At 39.8% G+C, this 17,698-nt stretch overlaps 1 protein-coding gene and 2 long non-coding RNA genes across 3 annotated transcripts in view; all 3 read left to right on the top strand.

Annotated features, from left to right (window-relative positions):
- LOC117520443 (pre-mRNA-processing factor 19-like) overlaps window positions 1–9,168 on the top strand; it is a 10,811-nt gene extending 1,643 nt beyond the window's left edge. Inside the window, 14 exon segments of the mRNA XM_034181787.1 lie at window positions 5,752–5,893; window positions 6,034–6,107; window positions 6,190–6,255; window positions 6,352–6,393; window positions 6,533–6,607; window positions 6,709–6,784; window positions 6,897–7,006; window positions 7,144–7,168; window positions 7,171–7,298; window positions 7,434–7,503; window positions 7,587–7,760; window positions 8,088–8,170; window positions 8,247–8,352; window positions 8,469–9,168. Coding sequence (XP_034037678.1) covers window positions 5,752–5,893; window positions 6,034–6,107; window positions 6,190–6,255; window positions 6,352–6,393; window positions 6,533–6,607; window positions 6,709–6,784; window positions 6,897–7,006; window positions 7,144–7,168; window positions 7,171–7,298; window positions 7,434–7,503; window positions 7,587–7,760; window positions 8,088–8,170; window positions 8,247–8,352; window positions 8,469–8,575 — 1,278 coding nt within the window. The 3' untranslated portion in view covers window positions 8,576–9,168.
- Window positions 9,169–13,268: 4,100 nt separating this feature from the next.
- On the top strand, window positions 13,269–16,716 carry LOC117520208. The gene is made up of 3 exons (XR_004563569.1): window positions 13,269–13,310; window positions 16,370–16,448; window positions 16,664–16,716. It is a non-coding gene; the product is annotated as an uncharacterized LOC117520208 (long non-coding RNA).
- LOC117520206 lies at window positions 16,717–17,430 on the top strand. Its single transcript, XR_004563568.1, has 4 exons — window positions 16,717–16,811; window positions 16,919–17,013; window positions 17,119–17,180; window positions 17,274–17,430. It is a non-coding gene; the product is annotated as an uncharacterized LOC117520206 (long non-coding RNA).
- The last annotated feature ends 268 nt before the right edge of the window (window positions 17,431–17,698 follow it).

Here is a 17,698-nt window from a genome sequence, read left to right as displayed (position 1 = left end):
GTCACCATGACATAAAATTGCACTTTTGTAAACTGCACTTTTGTCAACTGCTTTGTTACACCACTAATGTTAATGGGTTAAATTTTTGTTGCATAGCTTTTTGTCTGCCTCTAACAGCTGCATATATTTTGGGCTTCATGTTAATGTAAATTCCATATTGCAGTGACTATAGAAGAACTCCTGCTTGAAGCAGAATTTAGACCTGAAATTAATTTTATAATTCTGTGTCATAGGGACAGAAGCTCGCATATGCAGGGATGAGATTTTTCCGCGGATTTCCGCAGATTTGACAGTCCTAGGGTTGATTTTGTGAAACGTCCAAATCCGTTGAGAAAATTTTAGGGGGGGGTAAGAATGCAAAAAAAAAAAAAAATTTAATGCCAGGAGTACCTTTAGGGGCTTTCACAGTGGCGTATTCGCAGAGCTGCTCATTGCAGTGTTGTGTTTCATTTAAATACGGCCAAAATACGCGCATACTCAGCCTTTAACAGTGTTCGTTCATACTTGCAGCTGCGTGTGTTCACGTTTTAATGTGTGCACACAGTCACGTGTGCCATGCTGCACCAGTTTCAGTGCTATTTTCTGCCTCTGTGGAAGTGCGCTCTGTTCTCTACTGCATGGTGCGGTGCGGCTCAAAAACAGTCATTTACCATTATTATTATTTTTTTTTTTTTTATGCGGCCAGTGCGCGTTTATTTTAGAGTCACAGCTCTTTTCAGCTTTGATCAGACTGATAGATCAGGGCGTTTGATGAGCGCACCGACATGCAGCGAGTGCACGTTTATTTTAAAGAGTCGCAGCTCTGATTAGACACACAGAGAGAGAGGGAGGGAGAGCATGCGTGCGCGAGAGAGTGGGTTTATTTTAAGGAGTCTGATAGAGGAGAGAGAGCGGGTTTATTTTAAGGAGACTCAGACTCCTCAAAATAAAAAATCTCTCTGACAGAGAGCAAGCGAGCGCGCGCGAGAGAGTGCTTTTATGAAACGATGCGACACAGTGAAACAGTCCTCATATATAATTAGTCCAGTATGATAAAGTGAAGCAGTGATCTTGTGATACAGTGTTATAGGTGGAGATCACATCGACTAAATATAAACCTTATATGGTCTGACAGTTCAATGGACATAGAACATTGGATTATACATGTACATGTATTTGAGGATATACATGTACATGTATGTTTGTTGACAAGTGTGCCATGCTGAAAGTGGAGAATGCTGAAAATCAAGTAAGTCTAGTTCTGAAAAAATATTTTGGTCACAAAAATACACACGTACAGTAGATGGTCTTAGTAAGGGTTTACAGTTTGAATTATAGATATGAACACCTGGCATTTATAGTAGTTTTTAATATAATTTTAGTGCAATTTACATGTTTTAAAACAGAAAAAATGCTTTGGCTCCATCCTGGACCCGCCGGGGCCTGCGGCCCCTGGACCCTAGCTTATTTTCCTCTGAAAATCGAATTTGCCAATCTCATCCCTGCATATGGCAACTGGTATGCTTCGCAATTTCTGTATAGGTTAATATTCAGTAGTTGCAGTAATCATAATACAGTAGTGATATGTATGAATGGATGAGGGAAGTTATGTGGTCAAAATTTAAAAGCCGTTGTTTAGTAATCAAGAGTAGACATTATTACCCTACTCTGTGCATGCGCTGTTCAACCGCACCTTACCAATTGAATTGCACCTGTATTTGGCACACACTTTCAGGTGTATTGTTTTGTCCAACCAACAGCTCAGGATCCATTATTTAATGTACAGTGAAGACAGCAAATACCCTGATTTGAGAAGCTGGGACCACAGTGTGATTGATGGTTTTACAGTGCATCCAGAAAGTATTCACATCACTGCACTTTTTCTACATTTTATGTTACAGCTTTATTCCAAAATGAATGAAATTCATTACCCCCCCCCCCCCAAAAAAAAAAAATTCTACATATTGCAACCCTGTAATGACAAAGTAAAAAAAAAAAGCCCTTTTTTTAAAGACTTTTTACAGACTTCAGTTATATATATATATATATATATATATATATATATATATATATATATATATATATATATATATATATATATATATATATAAACTGAGAAATCACATATACATAAGTATTCACAGCCTTTGCCATGAGGCTCAAAATTGAATTCAGGTGCATCCTGTTTCCACTGAGCATCCATGAGATGTTTCTTCAGGTTAATTGGAGTCCACCTGGGGTAAATTCAGTTGGCTGGAGATGATTTGAAAAGGCGCACACCAGTCTACATATAAGGACCCACAGTTGTCAGTGCATGTCAGAGCACAAACTAAGCATGAATTCAAAGGAATAGTCTGCAGACCTCTGATACAGGTTTGTCCTGAGGCACAAATCTGGAGAAGGGTACAGAAACATTTCTGCTGCTTTGAAGGTCTCAATGAGCACAGTGGCCTCCATAATCTGTAAATGGAAGACGTTTGTTCCACCAGGACTCTTCTTGGAGCTGGCCGTCCGTCTAAACTGAACGATCGGGGGAAAAGGGCCGTAGTCAGGGAGGTGAACAAGAACCTGAGGGTCACTCTGTCAGAGCTCCAGCATTCCTCTGTGGAGAGAGGAGAACCTTCCAGAAGGACAACCATCTCTGCAGCAATCCACCAATCAGGCCTGTATGGTAGTGTGTCCAGACAGAAGCCACTCCTTAGTAAAAGGCACATGGCAGCCCGCTCGGAGTTTGCCAAAAGGCACCTGAAGGACTTTCAGACCATGAGAAATAACATTCTCTGCTCTGATGAGACAAAGATTGAATTATTTAGCGTGAATGACAGGCATCATGTTTGGAAGAAACTGGGCACCATCCCTACAGTGAGGCGTGGTGGCAGCATCATGCTGTGGGGATGCTTTTCATTAGCAAGAACTGGGAGACTAGTCAGGATAGAGGGGAAGATGAATGTAACAATGTACAGAGACCTCCTGGATGAAAACCTGCTCCAGATTGCTCTTGACCTCAGACAGGGGTGACAGTTCATTTTTCAGCAGCACAATGACCCTAAGCACACAGCCAAGATATCAAAGGAGTGGCTTCAGGACAACTCTGTGAATGTCCTTGAGTGGCCCAGTCAGAGTCCTTACCTGAATCCGATTGAACATCTCTGGAGAGATCTGAAAATGACTGTGCACCAATGCTCCCCATCCAACCTGATGGAGCTTAAGAGGTGCTGCAGAGAGGAATGAGCCAAAACGGCCCAAAGATAGGTGTGCCAAGATTTTGGCATCATACTCAAGAATACTTTAGGCTGTAATTGCTGCCAAAGGTGCATCAACAAAGTATTGAGCAAAGGGTGTGAATACGTACGTACATGTGATTTCTTAGTTTTTCTTTTTAATAAATAACTTATGTTGTCATTGTGGGTTGTGGTGAGTAGAATTTTGAGAGGGAAAATGAGTTTACTCCATTTTAGAATAAGGCCAAATCTCAATTCTCTATTGTACCCCTTCACCTTGGCCCTACCCCTACGCCTACCCCTTTAAAACAAGGGGTAAGGCGAAGGGGTATGCCTCTAGCCCTATGAATTGAGACACCCCCCCCCACCTTACGGGAAAAAACTGCCCATCTCATGAGTTTGACGTCATCATGTTGCGTTGCTGAAAGTGCCATCTTCGCTGTTTGTCAGCATGGCAACTGAAGCGCATCTTGTTGCAGTAGCCTTTTGCTCTTTTTATTTTATTTTCTTTCTGAGTCAGTGTGACGAAATAGGAGTCGCAGATTTCTTCAACACATTGCAGTCATTTCGGAGAATTTTGTGGTGTTAATAATGAATTGGTAATTGATAATAATAACAATAATAATAATAGTACTAATAATTGGTTATAGTAATAATGTTAATTAATTAATAATTAATTGTTTGATTATTAATTAATTAATTAGTTAGTAATTAAAATAAACACTTTAAATATAAGTGTGTGGAATGAATGTATACATTATACAAGTTTCACTTTGTGAATGGAATTACTGAAATAAATCAACTTTTCATGATATTCTAATTATATGACCAGCACCTGTATGTATGTTATGGGCTGCATCTAGTTCTGTTAACCTTATATTTCTTTTTCAAATTCTCCCATTTTTTGCATTTGGCACTATTTCCTTTAGAAATTTCCATGACAAATAATAGCAATCTGTTCGGATATCAGGTTACGTGTGTGTATATATTTTACAACTTAACTCCCATTGGTGAAACATCCCATTTTCTGCCTGAAAGCTTATTAGGAGCCTAGTTTGCTCAGGGCTCCCTGTTTGTTTACAAAACACACACGTGTTACAGACCTTGAAATCCAACAGCAGGGATCGATATCCAAAGACTTATGAACATACAGATTAACGTGCTTATCCTTTATCACGATTTTCTCCATTGTGAGATATAAAAGTGTCTTATCGTAGCGTTCGTGTGTATGTGTAAAGTGGTCCCTCGTTTATCATGCAAAGTTGTCAGCGCTATTTTTTTACAATTATTATAGATGTTTTAAGGCTGTAAAACCCCTTAATACACACTTTATACACTTTTCTCAAACAGGCATTAACATTTTCTCACTCTTTTTTCTTCTGGGCGAGAAGATTATAAATAGACACACGCAGAACACAATGCACATGCTCTTCCTTCGCTCACTGCCTCCGGAGGTACGAATGCGGGACCCGCAAAGAATCCCAAGTCCTCTCTCGGTGGCCACGGGGCTCTGCGGCTGCAGTCAACATCCGCATCAAAACGGCGAGCGTAGTCTCTGGACCTGTTGCCAGATTTTGGTCACAACTGCACAGCAGAGAGGGGGCGGTGTGAGTGGCCCGCTGCTGTGCTTACCGAGCCCGCAGACTCGGTAAGCGAAACGGAGGCAGTGGGAGCAATTGCGGTGATGCTGACCGGTGCCGCGACCGGACCGCCTGATAAGGACGCAGAACACAATGCGCTGTTTAAAAAAGAAAAAAAAAAAGCATGCAAAATTGCACCAAAAAAAAATCTGCAAGGCCGCGAACGGTGAACCGCGTTATTGCGAGGGACCACTGTATATGCATTATAACGCCTCAGCACACGAGCGAAGTTACGATATTCTTCATAACGATAATAAACGCACCATGCATCCAGCAGCATACATGTTGCTGTCATAGGCAACTGCCTGTAAAGTTTTTTTTTTGGCAAGTTATAACTTTCTAAACAGTGTAATTTGTAATGAAAGCCACTTACATTTGTGCGACTCTTTTGGCGCCATGTTTGTTTCTTTGGAGACAGCGGTAAGCTCCTCCTACCCTTCTAAACAGAGTGTGCATCCAAATTCACTCCATTTGAAGGGGTTTATAGCCCTCCGCCTACCCCTCCGCCTCACTCCAAAAAGAGAATTGAGACACCTCTCTGTCTCTTGTGCCCACGCAAACGGAGGGACGGGGTAAGGGGAAGGGCTGGGGGGTAGAATTGAGATTCAGCGTAAGACTGTACCATACCAAAATGTGGAAAAAGAGAAGCGCTCTGAATACTTTGTGGATGCACTGTATAATAACTTATCAGAGATAGTAAACACATCCAAATGTAGTGTGTTACTCACGTAATCATGGCATCATGTTGCAAAAGCCATAGTTTAAGTTTTTTGCTTATTATAGAAAGTCATTCTGGCAGATAAATATAGTACATGTTGACACGTTTTTATCAGCAATAGTGAGTAAAATGGGGGGAAAAAACAACTTGAAATTACTGTTTTCTTTCAACACTTACAACTTTTCTATTTCAGGATGCTGTTATGCTTCACAGTTTCACATTGAGGCAGCAACTGCAGACTACTCGCCAGGAACTGTCACATGCTCTCTACCAACATGATGCTGCGTGCAGAGTCATCGCTCGCCTCAACAAAGAGGTCACTGCTGCCAGAGAAGGTAGGGTGGCATACATTCATGAATGCTGTAAAGCAATATCTGTGCTCAATTGACTAATTTAGGTAGATTTGATTGATTATTTGCATTGGCTAATAAATAACAAAACATTTGAACAATTTTTAAATAAACATTTTTTACAGCTCTTGCAACACTCAAACCTCAAGCTGGTTTGGTTGCCCCACAGGCTGTCCCTGCATCTCAACCTGCTGCAGCAGTAAGCGGTTGCTTTTTATTATTGCAGTTCATCTTTTATCATAATTTCACCTCATGATCTACTTATGTGCTCAACCTCTCAGGGTGCTGGTGGAGAGCCTATGGAGATTAGTGAACAGGTTGGAATGACTCCAGAGATCGTTCAGAAGGTGAAGGGTCTTTTATTTATTTATGTGTTTTGAGAGGAGAAGCATCTTTTCATTTTCTAGCTTTAAATGTTTTAACATTCACTTTTTTGTTTGCAGCTGCAAGACAAGGCTACAATCCTCACCACGGAGAGAAAGAAGGTAGGATATGATTGTGTAGTTGTTTTTGATCATGTTAACCCAATTTCAGACTTACTTGTTCTACTACAGTCCTTTAACTGTATTATTACTGTGTAACATACCATTACAATGTTTTCCTGGTATTACTTTATTTCTCCAGAGAGGAAAGACTGTCCCAGAAGACCTGGTTAGAGTTGAGGACCTGAGCAAATACCGCCAAGTGGCCTCCCATGCTGTATGTGCTGATGCTCATAATTGAACTTAAACTGTCTTGTGCCTGCAGCTATTTTGGATTGATGCGATGCCCTAAATCTGAATGTGTTTTGTCATCTTCAGGGCCTCCACAGTGCCAGTGTTCCTGGTATTTTGTCTCTGGATCTGTGTCCATCAGACACCAACAAAGTGCTCACCGGTATTTTGATTTTATTTTATACTGAACTGACCCTTTTAAAAGTCTTTATTTATTTTTTGAATACTAAAAATCATGAGAAATCAGTAATCTGACAGACTGTTACATTTGTCAGGTGGAGCCGATAAGAACGTGGTGGTGTTTGACAAGAAAGAGGAGCAGATTGTGGCGACACTTAAAGGACACACCAAGAAGGTCACCTCTGTCATTTACCATCCCTCCCAGGTAACATGGTCTTTTTTTTTTTTTTTTTTTTACTTTTCAACACCAGTTATTTAAAGCAACCCAAAGTCAACAAAAAAGAATTAAAAATGTGCACATGCTCGATTGTTCACTTTTGCTTGCTTTCTTTGTCCTGCTAGTCTGTGGTGTTCTCTGCATCTCCGGACGCACCATCCGAGTCTGGTCCGTCACTGGGGGCAACTGTGTCCAGGTGGTGCGTGCCCACGAGGGTGGTGTTACTGGGCTCTCCCTGCATGCAACTGGGGATTACCTGCTCAGCTCCTCTGAGGATCAGGTGTGCTTTCTGTGAAACAGGCCTCTTTGTTTACTGTGCAAATGATACAGGCTCTTTCGTGTCTAGTTAAACTCCTGGACAGTCTTCCCTTTTTGTTTCTCAGCTGTTTTCTTGATTATTCACTCTGTTCTGCAGTACTGGGCCTTTTCTGATATCCAGACCGGTAGAGTCCTCACCAAAGTTACTGATGAAAGTGCCAGCTGTGGTCAGTGTCTTAACTTTGTGTGCAGCAGTATGATTAAGAGTCAATGTTTCATTTGGTAATGCTTCTGCCTGTTTCCCGCACAGCTCTTACTTGCGCTCAGTTCCACCCTGATGGTCTCATTTTTGGCACGGGAACGGCTGATTCCCAAATAAAGATCTGGGATCTGAAGGAGCGCACCAACGTAGCTAACTTCCCTGGTCATGCCGGGCCGGTCACATCCATTGCCTTCTCTGAGAACGGATATTATCTGGCCACAGGTGCATTCTCAGAAAATGTCTGTCTCAGAAAATACTAAAGTGAACTATTTGAAACCATTAAATGTTTAAAATGTCATCAAGTTTATATTCACAGTTTAAAATGTAAACAATGGGAAGAAATGCAACTGTCCCACAACTTGAGAAAGCAGGCTAACACGCTGCTTCTACGCAATCTTCCAATGACACACATGTTCTGCAGTTGCTCTGTAATTATTTGTATAAGCTGAATACACGGCTCCCTTGTTTTAGCACTCGTGTAATCCATAGATATACCTTTCTAAGTGTTAGAATGAAATATCCTGACATTTGGCTGGTGCTCTCATCCAGGTGCTCAGGATAGCTCTCTGAAACTGTGGGATCTGAGGAAGCTAAAGAACTTCAAGACCATCACACTAGATAACAACTATGAGGTATGAATTTATTTATTTTGGTTGTAACAAACACAAGAGTGTGTTTGGCTCTAAGTCTTCTGTTTCTGTTTTTTAGGTGAAGTCCCTCGTGTTTGATCAGAGTGGTACTTACCTGGCTGTAGGAGGCTCTGACATCCGAGTTTACATCTGCAAACAGTGGACTGAGGTCCTCAACTTCACCGGTAAGGACAAACACTTCCCAGCAGTTCATTCAGTATGTGTGCTAAATAGAGCAAGTTGTGGAGAAATCACTGGTTTTGACTTTGGCTAGTCATTTCTTTTCTTTTTCTTTTTGCAGAACACTCAGGCTTGGTGACTGGGGTGGCTTTTGGAGAGAACGCTCAGTTCCTGTCCTCAGCAGGAATGGACAGAAGTCTCAAATTTTATAGTTGTAGAAAAAGATAAATTCAGGAAGTCATGGAAATGATGAATCGTCTCATGTCTGAGCAGCCTACCATTGACATCATGGAGGGGTGATATTACTGCTAACTGCTCTTCTTAATTGTTAGTGCATCTGTTCAGGAAAATGTCTCAGAAAATACTAAAGTGAACTATTTGAAACCATTAAAGGTTTCAAATGTCAAGTTCATATTCACAGTTTAAATGTAAACAATGGGAAGAAATGCAAAAATCAGTATAGTTCTTCTGCCGTATTTTCAAGCAGTTATGGTGTTTATTGGTCTTTTATGTTTTTGTCTGTTGAGGTTCTTAATTTGCTTACATTCAAAATGACAGCAAATCTTTGCTTTTTATTAGTGTAGATCACTTTCAGTAGTTATAGGAAGAAATGAAATCTGTAGTGACACCAGAGCAAGATGAGCAGGTGTATGAGCGTTTCAATTTTCATTTCGTTTTAAGCTTAAGTAACTGTTACTTAATTTCATTTCTCATTTTATTTGTTCTACTTAAGCTTTTTTTTTTTCCTCAGTTCTGTTTCTTGACATCCTGTCTGCTGGGCCTCTGCTTTTACAGTAAAATAAAATATCTTTTTGTACTTCCTTCTGACTGTTTGCTGGACTGAGGTAATGTGTTCTGTACTCCTACACGTCCAGGTCAGGTGTTCTTATTTGCGGTCTAAAATGTGTGTAAAGACACATCAGTTTTGTCTCATTTATAAAAATAAAAAAAATACAGTATCCCAAAATATTGCCTGTGCCAAATAAACTTAATTACTGGATCAGTTGAGTCCTCATGGGAAGATGCCTTTTTTGACAATCTACTTTAGGTCAGTAAGTACATATAGTGTTTGAGAGGCTGAGAACAGTCCAAAGATGGTGAGTTGGTGTGTCTATATAATAATGACCATACAATGTGTTTGTAGTTAGCATTTTTTGAAGGTCAAATGTCTATGCTAGTGACATTTTGGTTCTGAGGTAATACACAATTTTTAAGTCAAGATGCAAAGACAAAAAAAACTGATCGTTGTTTATCAAGGTGACAATCTTTTGAAATGTGAAGCAACATTTCTCAGTTTAGGAAATCAAATAGGGAACTATAAAGCACCCATTGGCATTCTTGCCAAACATGGTGCAAGAAGTGGTTGAGAAGCTTTGAGAAACCAGTATTACATTGAGAATTTCTCAGAATGCAAAGGCTGGAGAGCCACAGACTACTTTTCTGGGTCAGGCTCAAAACTTGACAATCACCTCGTACATGGGGGGATCAATTCTATTAATGTGCAACACTTGCAGAAGGTGGCAAAGCTGTTGCACTTGTTTTTATATAATGTTCCATTTTATTTTAATTTCAGGTCAAGTGAGCCCTATTTCCTATTTTAATTGGGAGCCAAAAAGCATGGAAGAAATGTGTACCAATTCAAAGGAGGATATGGAATATAAAATACAAGTTGCTGATTTTTAAAAGCTTCATAATGTGACAACAGCTGAAATCCTAACAAAACTTGGACTCTATGAAGCAATAATGTTACATATCAGAGCAAGTGTATCGGGGAGTCAAGTCACTCCATAAAAACTTTTCAACTTTGAAATATTGGATTCTGATAGATGCAGGTGTGGACCAGCAAAACACTTATTATGGGGCAAGTTGGTATGGACTTACTCTCATACAGTTACTCCTAGCTATGAGGGATATGGGACAATATGCTAGTTCACTACATATCACCTTACATAATTACATAGATGCCAGTCACCCTCTGCACTCCGTCATCAGCAACCAGGAGGAGCCTCTTCAGCCACAGACTGCTCCTTCCCAAGTGCAGGACCAAAAGACTGAAAAACTCATTTGTCCCTCAGGCCATCAGACTGTACAACTCTCAGGGAGGAGGAATAACAGGAAGACAGAGGACGGGAAGGAGAGTATAGTAGCCAGTAACCAGTATTGATCATTATTATCACTTAATGAGGTGTTGCTGGGCCATTAGCATAGATTTACATTTACGCTACTTGTCGATACCCTGCCCGCAGCGGCGACGTCATAGCATGCGCAACCCCAGAACTGTCTGCAGACAATGACGATAACATGAAAAGGCGAGAAGTGTGTGTTGGTCCCAATATGGATATTCCAGATGATTTTATCATGGATAGTCCGACAATGAACAGCAGCCAGCTAAAGTTGAGACAACTTTTTATGTATGCGTTTGCTGGGTGTTGTGTGTTTTGAAATGACATTAAATGTTGTCAATGTGATTCCACATGTTGTGTATCTCAGTAAGTGATAATAATGCAAATAACATGCAGTTGTCACGCAGTATGCATTTTCAGAGTCCCTCCGTCCATGCCCAGTCGCCCCAAATGACCGATATTCACCCGAGTTAGATGAGGGCGAATATCGGTCATTTTGGGCGACTGGGCATGGACGTTGGGAAACTGCATACCGCCCTCCAAAAGCATGTATTTATTAGCATGTCTGGTATTTATATTTGTGTATATTTGCAAACTTTTTTTTTTACTTTCACTTTTGATACTCTGTGTACTTTCTTACCCTGTGTGCTGCTATACAATTCTGCTGGAACCTCAATTTCCCTGAGGGAGTCTTCCCAATAAAGTTCAGTCAAGTCTAATCTTCAGACTGGATTATGTAGAAAGTAATGAATGTTTAAAATTTTAAAAAATTGCAGCTTGCTCCTCCTGCAAAAGGTCATTATTTCTATGCAACGGTTGAATTTTAAATTTTGTTATACAGCTATCACTTACAGAAACACGTCTTGTTCAGGCTGTATGCAATAATATGAAGTGATGCAGTAATCATGCCATATCATGCAAAATTCATCATTTATTAAATGGGCCTTAAACTATTAAATTCGGCCTTTTTTGTGGCTGATCGCTGGGGTTTGGGCGGGAAAAATAAATCTCGACTCTTCCTGAGAGAAACGCCCACAGTCACGTGACACGCAGTAACGTGACAACACGGAAGTGTCCGAGTCACACGGGACCTGGACCCACAGACACAAAGCTGTACTTTTTCATGCTCTTGCTTTTTTGTCCATCGATTGGAGCGACTCAGACTGACAGAAAACAGGTTTACAGAGGAGCTTAGTTTTAGTTCAGGTGAGACGTTCGACATTTTCCTTAACACGAACAGAAAAGTGTTGTTTTTTTTGTTTTGTTTTTTTTTAGCTGCGATGTGACATTAAACTTTTTTTTCTTATTCGTTAAATAAATTTTCTCAGTCATCGTTTTGATTTGATAGATTGAGTGAGTGAGTAGTTTATTCAATAAAATAATGCACAAGATACAGATTCATGTAATTAAAATACACGGATAAAGCAAGAAAGTGAAAAACACTTATTTCCATTGCGATCTGACTTAGTGACGTAACGTCGGCTCTCTTTCATCTTTTGTTCTTTTTTGTAGCTCGTGAGTGTTATTTACTGTGTGCGGTGTGGTTTGTCAAAATGAAATGATTCAAGAAAATCAGACTAGTGGGTTTTTGTCTTTAAATCGCTGAAACTTTCAAAAGAAGTAACTCTTTCAAGGTATTTGTACAGAAAAATACAAACTCCTGCCGTTTCTACTTCCTCTGTTTTCATTAACTGTGAAACAAAGTTCAGACTCTTGGAAACTGTCATGAACAAATTTTCATTCATTTCTTTAAATAACTGATCAGTCACCAATAATTATGTTAAAATGACTCTTAAGTTAATCAATAACATAATAAAGATTTTGCTGTTTTTGCTTTGTTTTCCAGTAAAGTGAATTCTGTTGGTAGAGGGGAAAATACATTTGATGGCCATAAGGGAAATTCTGAAGGACAGCTTATTTTCTGATACTTTCTAGACAAAACAATCAATCATTTATGAAAAGAAAATTGAATTAAAAAGTGAGGACACATGCACACAGTATTGTACAAATGTCTCTTTCACACTTATGACCAAAACTTTAAAAAAGAAGCTAAAATAATAATGAAAAGTTATTGAATGTGTAATGTTTATGAATCGTATAAATAATTCAAATGGTCACACTGTACTTTAAAAAAAAAAACTGAGTTGTATTTGATCGGGTTCTGTGAATTGTGTTCTGTCATTGTTTTGCGATTGAGTAAATAAATATGTGGCGCAGTACATCTGCCTAAATAAACCAAATCTGTCTACTTTTGTAGACTAGAAAATTATGCGTTACTTAATACAGTAACAGATTCATTTCTTTCATGAAACGAAAAAGTCAAACACATTGCTTTTTGTTTGAATAAGAATGTTTGAACATTTGAAATAAAATTTTAAAAAAATCAAACATTTTTAGCAAAATTCTAAAGTGCCTAAAGCATTTTCACAGTACTGTACATCCTTGTAATGGTGTACTGAGCAAAGTATGACATAAGAACTTATAAATATCTGCAAAAGGAAATTCCATCTGATCATGTGTGTCATGAGAAGAAGCGTGATGCTTCCTGTTTCTTTGTTTTTGCATTCAGACCTCTTGATTAATGTCACTGAAAGCTGCCTCCGCTCCAGCTGTGAATAATGTCACTTTTTTTTTAGTTTACCACACTAAATGACTGTGATTTGTTACAGTTTGAGTGCAGAATCTCACATTTTCTCTTGTTTTCTCACGTGTTGTGTAGACAGCCATGGGCTCCTTGTTTCGCAGTGAGGAGGTCTGTCTGGTGCAGCTCTCCTTCAGTCCGGCTCGGCCTACAGTTGGTCAGTGAGCTTGGGGAGCTGGGCCTGGTTGAGTTCAGAGATGTGAGTCACTTATAAATACTTCAACAAACTCAATTGACGGTCTTGTGATTGAAAGCTCAGAGTCCGTCACATGGCGAGGTCCAGTGACCCGCTAAACTAATCAGCCACTGCCGCATTTTGTCCAGAACGTTTGCAGCCAGGGTACAATGTTTTGCCTATGTTTTAACACCGTTTCCATTGGTTGTGCTGCCTCTAATTTCAGTTATTTGATGAGTGTCATTCTTATCTAACAACAGTCTGTTTAGAGTGTTTGGATTCAGTTGTACAAAATTTTGGGCTGGTGCCAAAACAAACCTGTGGAAAGTCAACTTCTCCCTGATGACACATTAATTAAAAAAAAAAGAAGAAGAAGAAGAAAAGGGGAGTGGGGGGCACAACCCTACAAAGGGATCCCAGCACTGTTGTCCCAATGTAAACAGACCCTATAGCACACTTGGAACTCAATAAATATATATATATATACATATAATATATATATATATATATACACATATATATATATATATATATATATATATATATATATATATATCAAAGCTGAGAGTGAATACCTCATGCGTCAGATTTAGTGGCATATTAGTCACACAGACCTAAGAGAATAGAACAGGGTCTGCTCTAGCCCTACTAGACTTTCAGAAACTTTGGACCTGGCCTGACATGGGTATTCTGTCAGGTCTGTCATAGTAGAAAGTAGGGATGGAACAACTAGTCGTAATAGGCGACTACAACTAGCTAACATCTGTCTAGTCGACTATTTTTTTATTAGTTGACTAGTCGAAAGCCATAGACCCGATGGAGCTGCCACTGCTCCCTTCACTCAGTGAAGAAAGTGTGAACCTTGACAGGTGAGTTAGTCAGCTCAAACAGCTAGTCTATGCTTAGTAAATTAATGCAAGTATTTTCTTCATGCTAATGCGTTTTTTTTTTGTATTTGTGATTTTGTGCTTATATTTGTTAAAATAAATGTCACATTTGAGTTTCACCATGAATATTCAAAATTGGCTGAATTCATTCAACGTCAGATTTTGTAGCAGACTAGTCGATAACTAATGGTACCCGACTAGTCAACAAAGGATTTTCATTTGGCATCCCATCCTTAGTAGAAACAGAGTCTTAAAGACCTCCACACTAATAATTCTGGTCCAACATCTTCAAAGGGTGATTAGTGTGATAATTGGAATTTTGTGAAGATGTAAGCGCAATTCACCCTAAACCGCTTAATGGATTTCAGTGAAACATTACATAGGGTAACACACCATATGAAGAGGTGCACAATGGCAAATAAGTCTGGTTCATCATGTTCAAGGTGAGATAATTGGACTTTTGTGTTTAATTGATGCATCACATTTTATTGCTCTTGTTAGTGCAACTCCTAAACTGTTTGAATTTCAATAATAATAACTTCACACAAGTGGAGCACACCATATGAAGATTTGCATGACTGAAAATAATTCCGGTGCAGCGTATTCAAGGGGAGTTAACTGTACTTCATTATTACCTCTGCTAATGAAGTTGAGCAGTTATGTTTTCACCCCTGTTTGTTTGTTTATGATCAGCCTGGAACCCCAAATTTTTCATGTCATTAAGAATTTTTACAGAGGATTCATATCCTGATAGGCAAGAATTGATTCAATTTTCAAGTTCATAGGTCAAATGTCAAAGGCAGGAAAAATGTTGGAAAATTGGGGGAAAAAATCCCTATCCTCTAACATTGAATGAATTTTGAACAATTCATAACTCTGTCAAAAAGATCAAATTTCTTTCATATTTGAGAGAGTGTTATGTAGGATGGTGTCCTTTATCGACTGACAAAGATTGATCTGAATCTGATCCGGATTACAGATTTTGTGGCCATTTAAATTTAACATTGAAAACCCCATTTAATGTACATTTTACATATATGTATAACAAACATGCCCCAGTCACTCTCACAGTTGAAGGTGAGATGCAGACTTGCACTCACTATCACCTGACAAAGTTTGATCTGGTGTAACAGCAGATATCCAACATGGATATCCCCACCCCAATATCCTAGGATATCTTCCTCCCCGGGGGGGAGGGGGGGTTATACTGTTACACTGCGGCTCAATGAGCTGCTAGCTGATGCGTTCACTGCGCATCGGTCATTTCAAAGCGTCACGGAATTTTGCCTTGTTTCTGCTTAAAATGGCCTCGTTTCTGCTTAAAACTGACTTTAGACTGATTTAAGTGGTTTTACCTTTATCATCTGAAGGTTAATAATCCCATCAATCCGTTTGATTGCTTTGGGTGAAGAGGCTCTGTCTCAGATGTGCTCCTATGGTCAGAAATGACGTATGCGCAGATGCAAAAGGTGGAGAGATTTTTAGGGGCCGATCGTTTGGTCTGCGACACCGGATCTAATCCGGATTGTGGATTTTGTGGACATTATATCTCAATCAGAAGTGCTGCAATCACTCTCATTTGTGATAGTGAGGTATAAACTGGCACTCTCAATGAAGAGACAAAGTCCGCATCTGATCTATATTGCGGATTTAGCAAATAATTGATTTTAACATTGAAAAACCTTTTTGATCTCTATTTTTTTAAATTATATTTTAACTTAAGAAAAGCCACTTCTAACACGGCTTTCACCTTGAAGTTTTTTTGCAAGGTAAAAACTTGTGGAATAGAAAACTAGTGTTGGCGGGGGTTTGTGCTCTACGAGCGCGGTGCTTCAGTTATTATTTTAAAACATATTAGTCAACTATATATGCACGAAGGTTGACCAAGATGTTAATTCGGTTATTACTAATGCCATTACGTAATGCACACAAGCAACTAGTCTGGCAGAGCTGGCGGGGGGTTTGGGTCATTTTTGTGAGTTTAGTCACAGATCTCTACTTTTCAAATGTGACACTGTGAGATCTTGTGGCAGTTGATATCAAAGTCAGAGTTGGAGTCCATAGTATTTCTAAATCTACTGAGCTATGAGGGTCACGGTTTGGCTTGAATCACTAGGGCACGCTGTCAGTTTTTTCCCATTGTAATATTTTGGTAAAAAAGATATGACTACCTCACCCTTCTTCTGCTTTTATCAGTTAAATCCCAACGTGAACGCCTTTCAGAGGAAGTTTGTCAGCGAGGTCAGACGATGTGAGGAACTCGAGAAGACTTTTAGTAAGTATAAAATTTAAACGTGTGTCCCATTGTCCCCTGTTTTCACCAATGTCAGCTACTTGCTGTTTGATCAAGAGAAACAAAAATGGCTAAATAATGGTCCAGATGTGGTTGTAAAAAGGCTAATTTTTAATTGTTTTGACTACTTGTTAAAAGGGACCTTCAAATTAAATACTACTGAAGGTTATACCTCATGATGTTTATCTCGCTCTCAGCCTTCCTGGAGAACGAGATCATTCGCTCCCGGTCGCCGCCTTTCAGGGGTCCATTCCTCCTCCATGTCCCTCACCTTTGGCCCCTCAGCCCCGTGAACTTATCACGATAGAGGAGGAGAGCGAGAGGCTGACCAGAGAGCTCAGAGAGGTTACATCTTAAATAAACTAAAGAACGTCTGTGCTCATGTCAGCACGCTGTTGTAGAAGGCTGCAATCTTTGACGTTACGGGTTTCTCCCTGTGTGTACCTCACTAGGTGTCCAGGAACAGAGACAGACTCCGGAATCAACTGAACCAGCTCTGTCAGTACAGAGCAGTTTGACCAAAACGCATGCTCTCACCACCTCACAGGTACTGTTCAAACATTTCCCACATCCTTTGTTACCACTTCCTTAGTTTGCTTCAGTGCATCACACTTGGTGCACAGATTTCTCCTGTTTTGGATTCTCATCACAGGCACAGCCACCTGCACTCGAGGGCCATGGCCTCTTTGATAATCGGCAAGATATGCGCCTCAGGTTGAGCTTTCATTCATTCATGTTCTGTTCCCATTTATCCTATATGTGTTTGAACTCTTAAAATTACATTTAAAGTTGTGTATGTCCTTTCAGTTTCATTGCTGGAGTGGTTCATCCCTGGAAGGTGCCTTCGTTTGAACGGCTGCTGTGGCGAGCGTGTCGTGGCTACATCATTGTAGAGTTCCGAGAGATGGACGAACTGCTGGAGCACCCGGACACGGTATACATTGAAGAGATTAGATCTGATGTGGACCAGATGTGGTGTAATGTTGGAGGGTCATCCAAGGACAAACTGGTTTTGACTTTGAAAAGATTGGTTAAAAGTCACTGGTCACAGGCCACGGTCAAAGTTTTAGTTAACTTCTTTTTACCCCTCAGCCTATAATTCGCTGTTTCGCAGTTGTGAATCTTGCACCATCTCGCGGTCCGTGACTTACACAAGAGGTCTGTTTCAGCAGAGTTCTGGTTTAGGGCACAGTGTAAACACACGTCATGAAGTATGGGCAAAAACACCACAT

The sequence above is a fragment of the Thalassophryne amazonica genome, chromosome 11 (assembly GCF_902500255.1).
Source record: "Thalassophryne amazonica chromosome 11, fThaAma1.1, whole genome shotgun sequence".
In the NCBI taxonomy this organism is placed as follows: domain Eukaryota; kingdom Metazoa; phylum Chordata; class Actinopteri; order Batrachoidiformes; family Batrachoididae; genus Thalassophryne; species Thalassophryne amazonica.
Note: the sequence above shows the minus strand (reverse complement) of the source record. Positions and strands in the feature narration are given on the sequence as shown.